General features: G+C 31.1%; 1 protein-coding gene across 3 annotated transcripts in view; it reads left to right on the forward strand.

Moving 5' to 3' along the window:
• PPP4R3B (protein phosphatase 4 regulatory subunit 3B) overlaps positions 1-17,451 on the forward strand; it is a 49,018-nt gene that overhangs the window by 23,325 nt on the left and 8,242 nt on the right. For 2 of the 3 annotated variants that reach the window (XM_006217729.4, XM_031675544.2), the window contains exons 8-14: positions 4,931-5,062; positions 6,335-6,437; positions 8,695-8,736; positions 10,420-10,578; positions 14,205-14,374; positions 16,521-16,660; positions 17,050-17,234. In XM_006217729.4, coding sequence (XP_006217791.1) covers positions 4,931-5,062; positions 6,335-6,437; positions 8,695-8,736; positions 10,420-10,578; positions 14,205-14,374; positions 16,521-16,660; positions 17,050-17,234 — 931 coding nt within the window. The remainder of the gene's footprint in view (positions 1-4,930; positions 5,063-6,334; positions 6,438-8,694; positions 8,737-10,419; positions 10,579-14,204; positions 14,375-16,520; positions 16,661-17,049; positions 17,235-17,451) is intronic. The other variant, XM_006217730.4, reaches the window with a different exon arrangement.

The raw sequence follows: 17,451 nt of genomic DNA on the forward strand, positions 1-17,451 counted from the left end.
CTGTGTAACTTACCTATAAAGTAGTGTTTGCAAACTATTGAGAGAAAAGACATAACCATAATTTTAATCTTTTATGAAGCATAATAATAGATGTCTGATCAATTGTGACTTTGGCAAGCCCAGAATATGACAATTGATTTGTTTATTGTAAGAAAAAAAATGTATTCAAACTAGTATTGAGATAAATAGATAATAACAGAATCAAATTCTCAGATGTTGGTCTTAAAAAAAGTTTCAAGTGCTAATGAAACGTAATTCATAGCCCTTACTTAGGCCAGGCACTTATCTAGTATAACTAAGACATTGCTTTAACTTGTTCTAATGTGTTTTTTTTCAGTGGGAATGAACATTTAATAATGAGACCAATGTTCTGTTTTCCCACTACAAAAATATTTAAACTTACCCCTTACTGTTTTAAGGACAAAATGGACATATAGCTGTAATTGAAAGTACTCTTTCTTCTATTAACTATATTTTAGTGTTAAGTAGAAAAGAGAGTACAGTTATGTCTCTTAAAGTTTTATATTCCTAATGTTAATTTTATCTTTGTATATTTGAGTTACTGTTGAATTAAACTGTAGTAGTATATATGTTTTGTGTTTAATTTCTTAATGTCTGCTTACAGTTTTACGTTCTATCTTTGTTAGTAATTCTCAGTGTTTTCAAAACAGTTTTATTTTAGAATCAGTTTGAGCTATTGCTATTGTTAGGCAGTAGAAAAGAACTTATTTTGTGTTAAGTATATTTTAAAGTTTTTTAAAAACCCAAATTGTGTGAAGTCTGACTTTAAAGAAATAAATACGTAGTTTATTAATCAGTTCATAATCTCACTATTGATATTCTTATTTTAGTGCCATGCTTTACAGAACACACGTACAGCAGTCATTCATTTACAGCTGTGCTGCACTGGTTCGTTAAACAGTTATTGAATATCAGAAGATAACTTTGAAATTAACACTTCTATTTCTTCACCCTCAGTGATGTGTGGGATTCATCATAAAATCTCCCAAACTATGAGAATAATAAGACACTTAGAATTCTTAACTTTTAAAGGTTTTATTTCTATTGTCATTAGAAATATTTCCTTGTTTACATTTGATTGATGCATGAGATGTAGAGAAGCAGCTGCTGATTTTTAACAATGAAAAGGCCCTTTTTAATTTCTTTTTTAAATTCAATTTTTTCTTGTAGTCAGTCTTCAGGTCTTTCATTTCCCTGAGTTTCCTGAGGTCTAACAGTTTTACTATTTAAAAATGTTGTTGCATCAAAAGAATTCAGTTAGCCCACAAAAGAGGATAAATTACTTTTTTTTAATTTCCAAAATTAAGGATTCCACATGCTGAATTCTAATATATTGCATTGGTGGTTACTTTTTAAAGGAAAGAAAAAATAATTTACCTGTATTTATTGGGCAGTTGATATTTTGATGCTCTTTTGAAATAAATGCACAGCACTCAAACTTTTCTTTCTGGTATTATGGAACAGATTTGGTTTGAGGAACATGGATTACAGTATTAAAATACATGGTGAGACACAAAGATGTATTAACATTTTTTGCTGTAGTTATAATTTCTATCCAAGCTGGAAGGATAGATTTAGCAATAATCGCTGTTTTTTTGGTATGCTACAGATTTCACATATTTTTATGCTAATGGCCTTTGAAACAGTCAGTAAAACTTGTTTTAGAATCTGACTGGATAAGTAATACAACTACTATTGAATTACTTATTTTGGCAGGTATTTTCAGGGTACTTCTCACTTAGGAATATATTCATGTGTTAATTTTTTAGATATGATAATAGCCTTGGGGTTATTTTATTTCTAAAGTCCTTATCTTTTGAAGTCTTACATTAAATTATTTATAGAATTACATATGGAATTTGCTTCAGAATAATTCTGGAGAATGAAATTTTCCATAATAAGAAGTTAAAAAAATATGTAAGCTAATCTCTATGGGTTGACTTCAATATTTTGTATTGAACATACCACATTTTATTTCTTAAAATTGTGTCTGTTTTTAACTTTTTATTTTGGAAGGTGAATATCATACTGTTTTTACTGTCCTGTTTGTGTTTTATGATCTGACTTGTTTATTTTTTACATACTTGATGATACTTTTATGTATCAAGGAGAGTCCATGGATACAAAGTAAAATGTATACCTTAAAATACAGAACTTCAGTAATTACATTAATAAAAGTAAGAAAGTAGCTACATGCAATTGAAAATAAAATAAATAAAATAAAATAATGCTTTCTTGAGGATTCCATTTAGCAATTTCTGGTTGTATTTCTTTGGCCAGAAGTTACTTACCCATAGCAGCAAAGGAAGCTGGGAAATAAAATCATTTAGCTGAATACATTGCTTCTCTGACAAAATTTGGGCTCTGCCAGCAGGACAAAGAATAGAGACTAGATTAGCATCTAGTAGTGTCAGCCAGAGCCCATCCCTATAACTACCTAACGTCCATATACACTTTTCTTTCCTCACCCACTCTCTCCTCAAGGGAGAGGTACTGTATCCAGCACCACGTCTAGAATATCTGGGTGTTGTGCACCCCTTTTCAGGTCCAAATAAGGCTCCTAATCACAAACAACTTCTGTTTGGGAAAAGGGAGAACACACGTACAGCAGTCATTCTTTACAGCTGTGCTGCACTGGTTCGTTAAACAGTTATTGAATATCAGTACCTTAGACTCCTTGTCCCTGTAGGTTCTTGATTAAACAAACCAGCTGTTCCTGGTTCTTTTCTCTAAAGAATCTCCCTTGCCCGTTTTCTTCCAAAGCCTAGGTTCCTTCCCTTGGGATGTTATCAGCTGTGGCTACTCAGAGATAGGTGAAGGGAAATGCCTTTCTAGGTCTCTATTTTGTTTTGTAGTCTATTTTCTGTTGGTGTGAGTTTTCTCACCCAGTGGTGGTCTTAGAGATCAAACAATCACAGACTGTCATTTATTCTAAAACTTTCTTGACAGTTAAGCTTCCTCTGCTATTTAGTAGGCTTCCAAGTTACTTGCTTCTTGTGTTTCATAAAGATCTTATCTAAGCATAGTTTTTAAACTCAAAGATTTCTTTTACTTACTGTCTTTTCTCAAGCTTGGGTACCTTAAAAAGTTCTAAGCAGCATTCAGTGGAGCATGTACCTTTGTCTGTCAGGAAAGTCTTAACAGAAGTCTTTGAGAAGGGCAGTTCTTACCTCGTGAAAAGGCTGTAGTTCTCCCTAGCAGTCTGTTACACTGTGAAATATATATACCAGCTTTTTTCACTTCCACAAGTCACCAGTTGCTGGGACTGTTGGTCAGCACAGGTCAGTCTCCTTTTATCTCTGCTTGTAGACCAGCAGAATATGGCATTGGTATTTATGAAAGCAGGATTTGTGAGACACTGAATTTGAAAGAAGGGTGAAAAGCTTTAAAAGTATATATATTGAAATAATCATTTCAGTGTATGAACTATACCTTAAGAAGTCTTTCTTGCCACTGTATTTTCATTTAGAAATAACCTAAATTCTCGTTTTTTCAATAAATTCTCATTTATTAAAAATTATACTTTTAAATGAATAAATTTATATAAGAGGAGTACACTTAGTTGAGCAAATTATCTGAGACCCTAATTAATTGGTACAACTCGAGTTGTACACATTGACATAAAGTAAGTAAGTGCCATGTCACTGAAGAAAGTTCACTGGCTGACACCTTTATGGAATATCTTAACATTTTATATGTGGTACACTTTGCTGAATATACCAGAATACAGAACAGCACCAGATTAAAGTAGAATCTACTCTTTCTCCTCTAACTGAAATAAAGTTTGAGTCTAGATATATTAATGTAATTCTGTGAATTATATTTCATAATACCTCTTTGAAGAAATACCGTTATGTTTCTGATGCCATGATAGAATTATCCATTGGTGTTCAAATTTTGAAATGTGGTAGAGGTTAGGGTTCTAATTTTAAGCAGTTTAGTTGCTATAGCATGGTTTATGTTGTTTCTTCATTTCATTTAATATAATTTCATGAGGAAATAGTATTTTTGGATAACACTGAATATTAAGTTTAGGAAGAGCTAGAAAAACAAAATAATTACAAAAAGTACTTTATACTGAAACTTTCTTTTTATTATTTTACAAAAGTCTCCCAATTTTAAGAAATTTATCTTCATTCCATGCAGTTCCCTTATTTAATCTCTTTCAGTTACTTCCTTTTTCCCCCAATAATAAGCCTGTTCTCAAATCCACTGAGTTGATGTCCCAGCTTTTTCCTTTGACGTGAACCATTACTTTGTATGCAACTTTAATACTTAAAATGTTTACTTTTAAAATATAGGCAGAAAGCAGATAAATTTTGTATTTGCAAAGCTGCTTTGTAGTTCTTTATATTAAGACCCAAGAGCATGTTACTAATGCAGCAGTAAATCTATTTGGCATTAGGTCATTATGTAACACAATGTGTACCACTTACCTCTGGTGCAGAGTGGTGTACTGGAGTATTTTTTCTTATACTTTTGCTAGAATGGATTTTCTGGTTTGAAAGCTGAGATAATCTATGTTTTGGGGTCACATGATGTCTGTGATCTTATGGTTAGTCAACTTCTGAATTCATGCCTGAGGCTGAAACCTAGACTAAGAATCTGTTAGAACCTCCAGTAAACAAGAATTGTTAATAAATGATTCTGTTTTCCACTTGCCTGTATTGATGATATTGTAAGCTGTCCTGTGCTCTGATTTTTGTTTTTTTGTTTTCTATTGTTTTGTTTTGGAGTAGATGTTTGTTTTTACTCTAGGGCGTTTGTAGAACTTTGAAAACATAAGGAACAAAAAGTTTAAGTTCATCCATTCTTTGTTTTCTTCCTAAATGATTCTGATTTTGTTGCTTCAGCTGGTATGTTTGTGTTATATCCAAACCAGGTCTAATGGAAACACATTTCCTTTCAGGATATCCTTCTTATTAATGTAGTAATTGAACAAATGATCTGTGATACTGATCCTGAGCTAGGAGGTGCTGTTCAATTAATGGGACTTCTTCGTACTCTAATTGATCCAGAGAACATGCTGGCTACAACTAATGTAAGAAGTTATTCTGAGATAAAAATGTTTTGGTCTAGTCAGTTTTAGAAGATTTTATGTATGAGAAATTATATATAAATATGTAAATTATATATAAATACTTAAATTTTGAAAATTTGTACAATTTTGAAAAACAGTAAATAAGTAAGCATTCGTACACTTAGTATTCAAGTAGCAATGATATTCCTCTTGCAGTTAATGCAGCAAAATACAAGATTGTAATCTGCTAATATCTTTGTAAAATATTAGCACTTCTATTTATGGCCCTTGGCCTCTGTATGTTAACATCTTAAAAATTAAAACACAACAATGTGAATATAATTAACACTACTGAGCTGTAAACTTAAAAATGGTTAAGATGGTAAATTTTATGTGACTTTTTTATCACAGTAAAAAAAATTAATGTTTACCAAATAATCTTAACTGCATAGTAAAAGAAATTTTAAAAAGGATTTAAGAAAGTAGTCAAATATTAATAGTGGTTGTCTCAAAATCCTGGGATAGTTTTCCTTCATAAAATTCCTTCAAATTTAGAGAATATGTGTATTATTTTTAAATCATTACAAGTTGATAGGACCAGTTGTATAAAAAATAGTGCCCAAAAAATCAAAAGGCATTGTTTTCCAAATTTCCAAATAACAAATTTTTAAAATTTAAAAGATAAATCTGGTGGGGAGGGTATAGCTCAGTAGTAGATTGCACACTTAGCATGTATGAGGTACTGGGTTCAATCCCCAGTACCTCCTCTAAAATAAATAAATTCCCCAATGAAAAACAAAATAAACAAAAATAAGTAAAAGGCCTAAAGTCTGTCTATATTGTTCCTAGTAGCTTGACAAACTAACTTGGTGTTTTTTCCAATTTGGACATGTAATGAAATCTGGGGTTTTGCATTTTAAGCAGTTAAGTTGCTCTCACATTGATACATTCTTCAGTAAATTTCAGTTCACGATATTTTTTTAAATTATTTTGAATAAGAAAAAAAGAAATTAAAATAAATAAATAATTTTGAATAATTTTCCCTGGACAACTTTTTATAACACTGTCTCATCTTTTTCTTACTTTAATTTTTATTTAATATGTAATATGAAATAGATTTGATTTTTCAATTCTGCAAAAGTATGGTTATGATGACTGTAAGAAATTTTTTTGGCTCTTTCACAGAATCTTAAGGTGTCTGTTATTTGTGTATGACCTGCACTGCTAATTCTTGAAAATGTTTTATTAATTATAAAGATAATCAAGTTTTTTTTTTAATTCTGTGTGTTTCAGAAAACTGAAAAAAGTGAATTTTTAAATTTCTTCTACAACCATTGTATGCATGTCCTCACAGCACCACTTTTGACCAATACTTCAGAAGACAAATGTGGAAAGGGTAGGCTGTCTTATTTGCCTGCTTATGACTTTTGTTTTAAAAGAGCAAGATAAGTATTATAACTAACAGGCCCTTTACTTGCTTTTTATGACAGGGAAATTACTACTGAAAAATTAAAACTGCAATATAAAAAATCATGATTTCTCTTATTTAAGAGTGTCTGTACTAGAGAATGATAGAGAAAATGTGGCAGGTAGTATTACACTTCGAGGAAGAAAGATGTAAGCACTTAACAAAAGAAGGAGGTTGTTCCCAAAGTTGTAAGAGTTAATATTAGAGTGAGTAAGCACAGGCAGTATATTGCCTACACTAGAAAACCCAGGGGAACCATCATTTTGGACACCAATTTGGCAATACAATAAAAGCTCTCTAATTTCACAACATAAGGATCAGAATCAAAAATGTTGATTAAAGCAGGGAATAATTTTGAAAAAAGAAACTAAATATTTTCTTTGAATGCTGACTCACTTAATGATATTTCGTAAAAGATTGGGGCTCTTTTTTTATATGTGTTTTTTATTATATTTTCATATTATCTTTCTTGCATAAACAACACCTGTAATTCTGATTTTAGATTATTACAATTTCCAATCTCAGATTATTAAAGTGGAGTGAAAACCTAAAGATATTTTTCAAGCAATCTGAGTGTAGAATTCAGCTATGGTTTTAAGTACTTTTCGTTAAGTACTTAAGTATTCATAGTTTTGTATATCTGATTTGGCATCAGTTTTTGTTTTTTAATTCAGCTCTGCTACATTCACTTTAGCCTTAAATATTGCAGTTCTATGATATTTCACCAATCTGCAGTATTTAAATTATGTAGTCATGTTACCAAATATAACTAGTATAAAGAAATGACTGGCTCTCTGGTCATACAGCTCAGCTGGTGAAATGAGAAGCATGTGGGGGCATATTCTCAGAAAATGTCTATTCATCTGATAAATCAGTTAAGAGAATATTTACTAAACTAATAAAATTGTAGAGTGGGCACACCCTGAATTATACTATCAATTCGATTTCTGAGTTTGTATCCTAGGGAACACATGTATATGCATGACAGGTACAAGAATGCTGTTGCATTGTTCATTGTAGGAAGTGAATAAAATGTGGCATATTTGTATAATGGAATATGGCAGTTAAAATAATTGAATTGTGATCTGTCAACTGATTGTTCCTCAAAAATACAAAGTCAGATGGGTAAAAAGAGCACATCACAGAATGTTTTCTTGCAGAATGGTTCTACGTATATAAATTAAAATGATTGCATTTTTAACTTTCATTTTAAAATAAAACATTTCCAACATCCAGAAACATTTAGATAATAATAGCATCACATATATATATATATATACTTCTGTCGGCTTTATCAAAACTATCTTGCCATATTTTTTTCAGTTTTTTTAAAAAGAAAATAAATTATAGATTTTATATGTATAATCTATAGTTTTTATATATATATATGTATAGATTATGTTGGAGTTTCTTTCACATTCTCATTCCACCCCACCCCTATTCCTCAGAAAATGCTGAATATGGAGTTTATCATCCCTATGTTTGTTTATATTATCCTGATGTCTATAATGCAGTATTATTTGTCATGGTTTCAAACTTGATATAAATTGTGCACATTATGCTGCATTTTTCTTTTTACCCAGTGCTTTTTTTGAGATCTGTCCATATTGATACCTAGAGTTATTATTTATTTTTAACTCTTGCATAGTATTCTCTTGTATGAGTATGCTGTAATTTAGCCATCCTGCTTCTAATGTACATTTAAGTTGTTTCTAGCTTTTTGCCGTTATAAACAATGCTCTGATACACATTCTTGTGCTCTAAGATGTGGGCCTAGAAATTGGAACTACTAATAATGTTCTTATTTTTTAAAAAATTCAAAGCATGAGTGACTACTTATTAAAATCTGTGTTATTCTGGAGTTTAAGAAATTACTATATGCAGAGACATCCTAATTGTTGGAGAATGACCAAGAGAAGGTAAAAGAAGATGTATCAGTCTTTGTTGTGATCTCATTTCTTTATCAAAATATTTATTATATTGTCTTTTAATAATTCTTCATCTACACTCAGTTCTCTGAAAGATTGCCTATAGAGGTATAATATTTGACTAAAGCTACTAATTCTTAATGATTATTATGCAGGTAAAATGAGGTTATGATCAAAGATGTGCCTTGTATGTTATAAAGTTCGAGGAAAATGTGAGATATTATTACTGAAGTCACTGATTTTAATTTTTTTATTAGATAATATAGTTGGATCTAACAAAAACAGCACGATTTGTCCTGGTAAGTATAAATTCTTACTTTGAACTAATGCAAAGTATACTTTTTTTCCTATACAGAGTATAATGCACCTATACAAGGCTAGGGAAGACATATTTTCAACCAAAAATCCAAAAATAGATTTACTTTTTTTAAATTATACAGAAAAAATTCCACTTTATCCGATATAAAAGATGGAAAACCCAGTTGAAATTCTGTCGGTTCTTTTCCCCCCTGTAAATTCAGAGCTTGTTTTCTGGCATTTTTTTTAAAAAGACATCTAAATGTTGGGGCTTTAGTTCTTATTTTTTAAATCTAGTAAGCTAAGGCCAGTCAGGAACTAATCTTTACAAACAGTCTTACGCTTAGGTATTGTTCATGAATCTGAGTATAAACACTGTCACTTCTACTCAAAAAGTGCATATCGGGTATGGACCTGATAGTGTGGAAAGTATGCTGTGTATACCTAGCATCCTATATTTTCTACCAAGCTGATCAAAGCTTTAGAAAAGCCACTTTCAAATGAAGAATCTTAGAAATTGGATTATTAAAAGTATAATGAGTAATTTCATGGCCTAATTTGGGAAAGTGAAAGCAAGAAATTAAATTAACACTACAGATCATTGTTAGAAAATCTTTTGTAAATAAAATCTAAGGGAGTTTGTTTTTAATAGTGAGTAGCTAGTTGAAATAACTAGCTGTGGTCTGGGCTGTTACACAAATTGGTCAGGAGCAAGGAAAATTCTTTACTTACATTTAAAGTAGAAAAGGTCTTTGAAAAACCAGAATTGTATTTTGTATATGTAATGGTCATTCTGTTATTAAAAAGAATGCTCATTTATTCCTGACAGCATCATGTGATGTTCATTAAAATGTTTATGTCTGTAGTCCTCATGAAAACATAAAATAGTCGGACTAGATGATGTCAGTTATTTTTTCTGTTCTGTAAGGCAGTGATTCCATAATTTCTTCACAGTTTAATATTTTCTTGCCTAAATTATTTCTAGTAAGTATGGGTAATTACCTGTATAAGCCCTTGACATACATTCAGTTTTGATATGCAGAAGCAATTTAGAATCATTCCATGAATGTATAAACCAGAGCCTCTTGAGGAAAACAAAGCTGCTGTGTTTCAGTAGGCCTTTCATGGATATCTTGATTTAATGTTGAAAAGGTTTTTGTTAAAAAATCTTGATGTAATATTTTTCACTTGATAGTCAAATAGCCAAAAATATCCTTTCCTTAAAGTGTCTTTAAAGAAAGCGTATTAATTTTTCTTGGGAAATTTGCTTTGCACTATTTTAGGCAAAAAGCTTGAGGTATTTCCTCTTTACAGGTGGAGTGAACCCTTTTACAGAGCCATTAATATTACTAATGACAGTACATATTAAGGACACATTACCAAGAAGATCTCAATGCAATAAAAATATAGGGTTTTGTCATATTCCTATATTTTTATTGAGACTTTTTTCCTTTTACATTATTAAATATTTTAGTAAGAGCCTTAGACAGTATCTACTTAGTAGGTAAAACTGCTAATACTTCTGGAACATCTGCCTAATGAAATAGTGAAGATCTGTAGCTTCTTTAATTGATACAAAAATAAGAAAATAAAATTTTACTTTTGCTCTAAAATATAGGATGTACACTTTATTGTTTGTTTAGATGTGTTGCAGTGTTTATTTCATGAGATGACTTTCTTTGTAGACAATTATCAAACAGCACAGCTGCTTGCCTTAATTTTAGAGCTACTCACATTTTGTGTGGAACATCACACGTATCACATAAAAAACTATATTATGAACAAGGACTTGCTAAGAAGAGTCTTGGTCTTGATGAATTCCAAGCACACTTTCCTGGCTTTGTGTAAGTAGCAATTTAAATGAACATTCTTGTAAAATGTTTTAAATGGAACAACATTTTTCATAGAGAGAAAAGCTTGTTACACATGTGAATTTGTTTTTCTAGCAGTGTATATGCTTTTAAAGAGATGATTGTGAAAAGTACTAATCTTTTGTTTACTTTTATTTAAAGGACAAGAAGAATGGGTCATAGTGCTTCCACACCCACATATTGCTCACAATTAGATTCAGTTAGCTAAACTTGTGATATAATACCATGTGCAGTGACATTTCACTAATAGAAGCAGTCCTGCTGTCTTTTGCATTGGCTTCATCAAACTGTAGTCTAGTAGTGACTTTATATTTTTGAGATATGGGCCTTGAAATGTTTTGTGTAACTCAGGTTATTTATTTGAACTTATAAAATAACTTATGGATAGCCCTTCACTAGACCACTTGAACCAATAAAAATCAAACTTAAATGCTGATACTTTCTCCAGTGTTGATTTTTGGCAAACTATAAACTTTCCTTTCCTCTTCATAATTTCATCTGCAAATAGAAATGAAGAAACCTCCCTTCTCCCTCCAAATTAAAAGAGCTTTGTGGGATTTTTCTGAGCATAAATATAATAGTTAAGATGGGGAGTGGGAGAGTCCCTGCCTCTTTAGCCTGGGTTCAATACCCAGTACCTCCATTTATATATGTGTGTATATATATAAAAATCCTAATCACCGCCCCCTGACTGCCCAAAAAAGCCATATACAGTACTGTATGTCAATTATATCTCAATAAAACTGGAAGGAAAAAATTTTTATTTACGTCATAGTTAAAATTTAAACATTTAATTTAATGTATTCAGAAAAGGTTAATCTCACTAATACCTCCTTTATTTTTAAGGCCTTAAAGTAGCCATCATTAACTGACTGCACTATTTCCTTTCCATTTTTTCCATACCTATACAGATTTACGTAGATATATTCACACATCTTTAAGTTTTTATGTTTTATTTTTACAAAAACAGGATCATGCTAACACACATCTTGGTACCTTAATATTACTCTAGCTCATTGGATATGGTGTGAACTAATATTTTTTGTAAACAAAGCTGAGTAACATTTCATAGAGTGGCTCTTCTGCAATTTATTCTACCGTTCTCCAATTCATTGATTACAAGGTTGTTTTGATATTTTGCCATTTCAAACAGCACTGTACATAAATAGACTAGTACATAAACCTTTCATTGGTTTATTTCCATGAGATAGATTCCTAATAATAGGATTGCAAAATGTTTATGTATTTTTAATATATCCTTTTAAATTTTAGTTTAATATACAACCTCCAGATGACTTTCCCAAAAGATTGACGCACTTGACATTCTTCCAGCATTCAAGGTTACTACTTTTTAAAATGATACCAACCAAGCGTGGAAATGTATTCCATTTGCTTTTTTAGCTTACATTTTCCTTAACAATGTCTTTTTAAATTTTAGTGGTTTTACATTTTACCTGTTGTGAATTGCCTATTTTTCTTAGAGCTCTTATATGTTAGACATATTAACAGTTTATCACATTTAGGGGGAAAAATGTCCTGGTCTCATTTGTCTTTTGTCTTTGCTTTTATTTTTTTCCATATAATTGTTTTAAAATTCTTTATGGTGGTATTATATGTCTTTCTTTCTTCTACAGCTTTTGGGTTTTCTGTCTTGTTTAGGAGAGACTCTTATGTCCTAAGGTTATAAAAATATTCTCCTCAATTTTCTTCTAATATTTTCATTATTTTATACATTTATATTTGTAATACATCTGAAATTTATTTTTGCATGTAGTTTGAAGTGAGAATCTAGCTTTACTTTCTTCTGGGTGGATAGCCAATTGTGCCAACATCTTATTAAATAAACTATATTTTCCTTACTGAATTAAAATAATCATTTTTGGTATGCAGTAAGTTACCATATATACTTGTGTCTTATTTCTGAACCATCTTTTCTATATTTCACTAAATGAAATAAATAGGAATGTTTATTCTTATGCCATTATAGTATCTCTGTTGTAAAATTTAATATCTGCTCAATACCCACTCAGTTTTCTTTTTCATAATTTTCTTGGTCATTGGATATTTGTTCTTCCACAGTAACTTAAAAATAATTTTATCCAGTTTATCCTGATTGGATTTACACTAAATTTTTATATCAATTTTGGAACAATTGAGGTTCTAGTACTAGGTTTTTCTATCTGACTTTCTATAAAAAGTCCTTTTTGAAATGACTGCAGAGTAGTTCTAGTTATATGAATATATCATAATTGAACAGATCTCCAGTATTTAAATGTTTTTATTGCTTCAAGACTTCCATTATTATAAACAGTGCTGTTTTAACTGTAGCTTTGTGTGCATGTCACTTCATTCACCAGCAGTATATGAAAGCGCCCCTGTTTGCTCAGATCTTTGCCAGTACTTCAGTCTTTTTAATCATAAGTAAACTATTTCTTGTCCTGCCCTAAAAAGAGGTGATGTTTTAGGTGTATCACTTCTGTCCACACTTGTTTAGTTTTACATTATCATACATTTATACCTTATGTGGCCTATTTCTGTTTTATTTTCAGACAATATTTAGAACCTGTTTCAACAGGCACAGCTTCTTTTAATGACTTCCATCCGTGAACAGAGGGTTGAAATGAGAAACTGACTTACAAAATCAGAAACCTTGGTTTTTAAAAGATGTGGCTAGTGGTGTCTGTAGAATAAAAGTTAAAAGATCAACAAACATAAAAATAAGGGATTGAAATTACGGTATTTTTGTTCCATAAAAGTTTTCATAGTAAAATTGCTAAATTTGTTTAGCTTTATTTAGCTAGGGTAAAGACTAGTTAAAGGGAAATTTCTTTCCGGTTTTCTAAAATGTGAAAAGCCAAATTATGCTGCTTATCTGTTACTCTGTCTTTCTTTTACAAGTACAGTCTGATCTGTCATAGTAGTACATGGTTATCAAAGGCAAAACAGCTCATAAGCAATTTGTAAACAAGGAAATGATGTTACTGTAATCTGGAGGTGGTTTTGGTCACAGATGATTTTCCCAAGGCAGAAAGAACTGGAATAGTGGGAGTGAAACTGTATTCTTACCAGAAAAGTACAAAACCTTAAGCTGTCCTGTTATACTGGTAGCAGGAACCCCTGTGGCTGTATTTTCAGAAAACTTTAAAAATCTACCTTGGAAGTTCCCCCTACTCCCTTTCTCACCCCATCCCCCAGAGAGATAAGACAGTCTTGGCTCTTGGCAGGCTGCACCATCCCTGTGACCCCTTAATGACAGTCCTTTACTGATTTTGAGCTGCCTTCACTGCATTGTCTCCACATCCATCAGCACTACTCTAAGTACTGCCAGCATTTGCATTGTATGGTTTTGTATATTTTTTAATCCCTCTGCCTTGGAGCTGTCTGCCTACCAATTACTGGGGCTTCTGTTAGCTCTCTGCTGCATAAGTTGTACAAGTTTGAGTGGTCTTTCCCTAACTGTTTTTCTCAGAGCCGAACTATTTTTAGTGCAGTTTTGCTTTTTACTTTAGAAGAACATATACATTGCTTCTTGTAAAAATACCTGTATAATAATTAATACTAGTAAGATTATTAACTTATTCCCTTTATTGTTTAATTAGGTGCTCTTCGTTTTATGAGGCGGATAATCGGCCTTAAAGATGAATTTTATAATCGTTACATCACCAAGGGAAATCTTTTTGAGCCAGTTATAAACGCTCTTCTGGATAATGGAACTCGGTACAATCTATTGAATTCAGCTGTTGTTGAGTTATTTGAATTTATAAGAGTGGTAAGTTTATATTAAAAGATTCTTAGTAAATTAAAATAATTATATGTTTAGTGATGTTTAAGTATTTTAAACTGTAAATCAGCTATACTACAATTTTAAAAAATTTTAGTTGTGAAATTCAGTGTAGTGTTTTAAACCACATTTACTCTATATTTTTCTCATTTCCTTTTTTTTTTGCCAAATGTTTCAGGATACTTAGCATATGTAGATATTTCAATCAAGCATGTTATCTCTGTGACCTATTGTAGAGTTAGTGATAAAAATGAATAGAAAGGTTTCTATAATTCCCTTGGTAGACATTAATATATAAGATGCATGAAAGGTATGACATCATGGAATTTTAAGTGGAAGAGACCAGGAAGTTAGGTGGACTACTGCAATTGCCTTATTTTATAGATGAGGGTCTTAAGATACCCAGAGTGATTAACTGACCTGTTTAAGGATATACATTTGATTAGGAGCACAGTCAGAACTTGAAGATATATTGCAACTCTGTCTCGGGCAACAAAAGATTTGTCATAATGAGATCTGGAGAGAGCTCAATGTGAATAAAGGGGTAAGACAGATAATCAAAGAACCAGTACAGTAAATTTACCCTCTCCCACATACTGAAAGATTCCACTGGGGGGGAAATGGCTACATGGTTAGAAAGAACTTGAAAAAAGAAAGTCAAAGCTAGAAATTCATTCTCTTGTTTTGTTTCTTACAAATCAGATTTGTACTGATGACACTGTTTTGATATAAAGATTATTTGGTCAATTAGATTGTTTTTCCTAGAGTAGTCACTTATCCATAGTATGGTTTTCAAAATGGATGAAGAGGCTAGAGGTATTGTCTTTAGCCTTAAGAGAAAAATGAACAAACTTAACGCCCTTACCAGGTGTCTGAACCCAGGTTTACAATGTACTGTTCTATGAATTAGAGATTAACTTAAAATTTTTTTCCATTAAAATTTTTGGTGAGATACTGATATAATGAATTGTAGGGTTCACAACCCCATTCCTGTTCCTATGGTTGAATATATTTTTTGAAAATAATTTTGAGTGCTTGATAAATGTAATTGAATCCCAAAAGTTATCTTTTTGTTTCAGTATATAACACAGAACCATTTTACCTAGGTTTCTGATTTTTCTTCTTTGCATATTTTTTGATAGACATGTCCAGGAGAACTAAAGACCTAAAAATCTTTAAGCAATCAGATTATGGTTTATCTTTTAAAGAAGTGGCATGTATACTTATTACTAGTATTGAAGTCCTGAATCATACCTTAATTACTTTTAATAATGAGCCTGCTTTGCACCCATGCATTTGCAGTGATCACTTGGAATATAGAGGATATGACTATTGATTTACTTCACAAAAATGTATACAATTAGAGAACTGCTGAAATAGGAAAAATTCTAGTTGTTTTATCAGATATGTATGTGTGATATAATCAGAGGAATCTATGGTTATTTTTTAGGTAAGGCTTATCCCATTTTGATGGTTAAACAAGGAGTCATTAAGTAATTAATACCTTTCACTGTTTGTTGAAAATATAATTTCAGCATCTACTTTCTGACTAGTAATAATGTGCTCTTGATCAGACCATCAATCCTCTCTCATAGCCTCAATTTTCCTTTGTAAAATAGATATAATAAAACCTATGTCACAGAATTGTTTTAAGAATCAAGTGAAATTGTATGTGAAAGTGCTTTTTAAATAGTAAAATGTTGTTGGGGAGGGTATGCTCAATGGTAGAGTGTGTGCTTAGCCTGCATGAGATCCCGGGTTCAATCCCCAGTATCTCCATTTTTTTTTAAGTTTTTTAAATAAAATAAGTAAAATTTAAAAAAATTTTTTAAGAAAATAGTAAAGTGCTATTATGTAAATGCAAAAATAAACAAGAGACATAAACTAAATCCATTTACTTTTCAAATGTTCTTTATAGTCTCCCAGAAGGGCTTCAGTGAATTGCTTCTCCTTTTTTCCAAGTTTGTTGTGAAGTCCTGGCTCATACATAAACTAAGACATTTATTTTTGGAAGATGATTTAGAAAAAACCTTTTTTTGATTAGCTTTGGAAATATTTTTTGAAGTTTTTTTTTAAGTTTTTTTTCTAACAAGCATTGTATTATATTTGAAATATAAATTTTGTGCTTATACAGGAAGATATCAAGTCTCTTACTGCACATATAGTTGAAAATTTTTATAAAGCACTTGAATCGATTGAATATGTTCAGACATTCAAAGGATTGAAGACTAAATATGAGCAAGAAAAAGACAGACAAAATCAGAAACTGAACAGGTATTGTTTAAGTATGTTGTACTTATAGCCTATAAAGTTCTGTCCAAAATCTTGTAGAGTTTGATCTTACATATGAAATTTACCCAGGAATTTTCTTTCCATCATTAGATAGTTCAGGATTGTGAGGCGAGTAATAATTCTCACTACCCTGAATCTTTTATATGAAAAATTACTGCTCCATATCATAACTCTATAAATTTTTAGTTTAGTACACAGACATCCTTGAAGTTTTCCCTGCTTACATTTTATATCACAACTGAGATGATTATGATATGTTATACTCAGTTAAAATTACTTCAGTTCCTCTTGGTTATACATATTTATTCTCAGATTTAATCTGGTCAGGAACTTGAAATCATTACTCAATATTTGTGATATATTTCTTACAGTGTACCATCTATATTACGTAGTAACAGATTTCGCAGAGATGCAAAAGCCTTGGAAGAGGATGAAGAAATGTGGTTTAATGAAGATGAAGAGGAGGAAGGAAAAACAGTTGTGGCGCCAGTGGAAAAATCTAAGCCAGAAGATGATTTTCCAGATAGTTATGAAAAATTCATGGAGACCAAAAAAGGTATTCAGTTTTTTAATTTTTGATCAGTTCTCTTATTTAGTACAGAAATTATTCATTTGCTTGTGAAGTTGTGATCATACTTCATATGAAAGACATGAATTTTCTGCTTTGCTGAATCAAAACCTTTTAAAATCATGAACTTTTTTTAAATCTGATTTTTAAAAACATTTCATGTTTAAAATATTTTTCTTGAAACTTGCCACTTTGTGATAATTTT

The sequence above is a fragment of the Vicugna pacos genome, chromosome 15, assembly GCF_048564905.1.
Source record: "Vicugna pacos chromosome 15, VicPac4, whole genome shotgun sequence".
NCBI lineage: Eukaryota > Metazoa > Chordata > Mammalia > Artiodactyla > Camelidae > Vicugna > Vicugna pacos.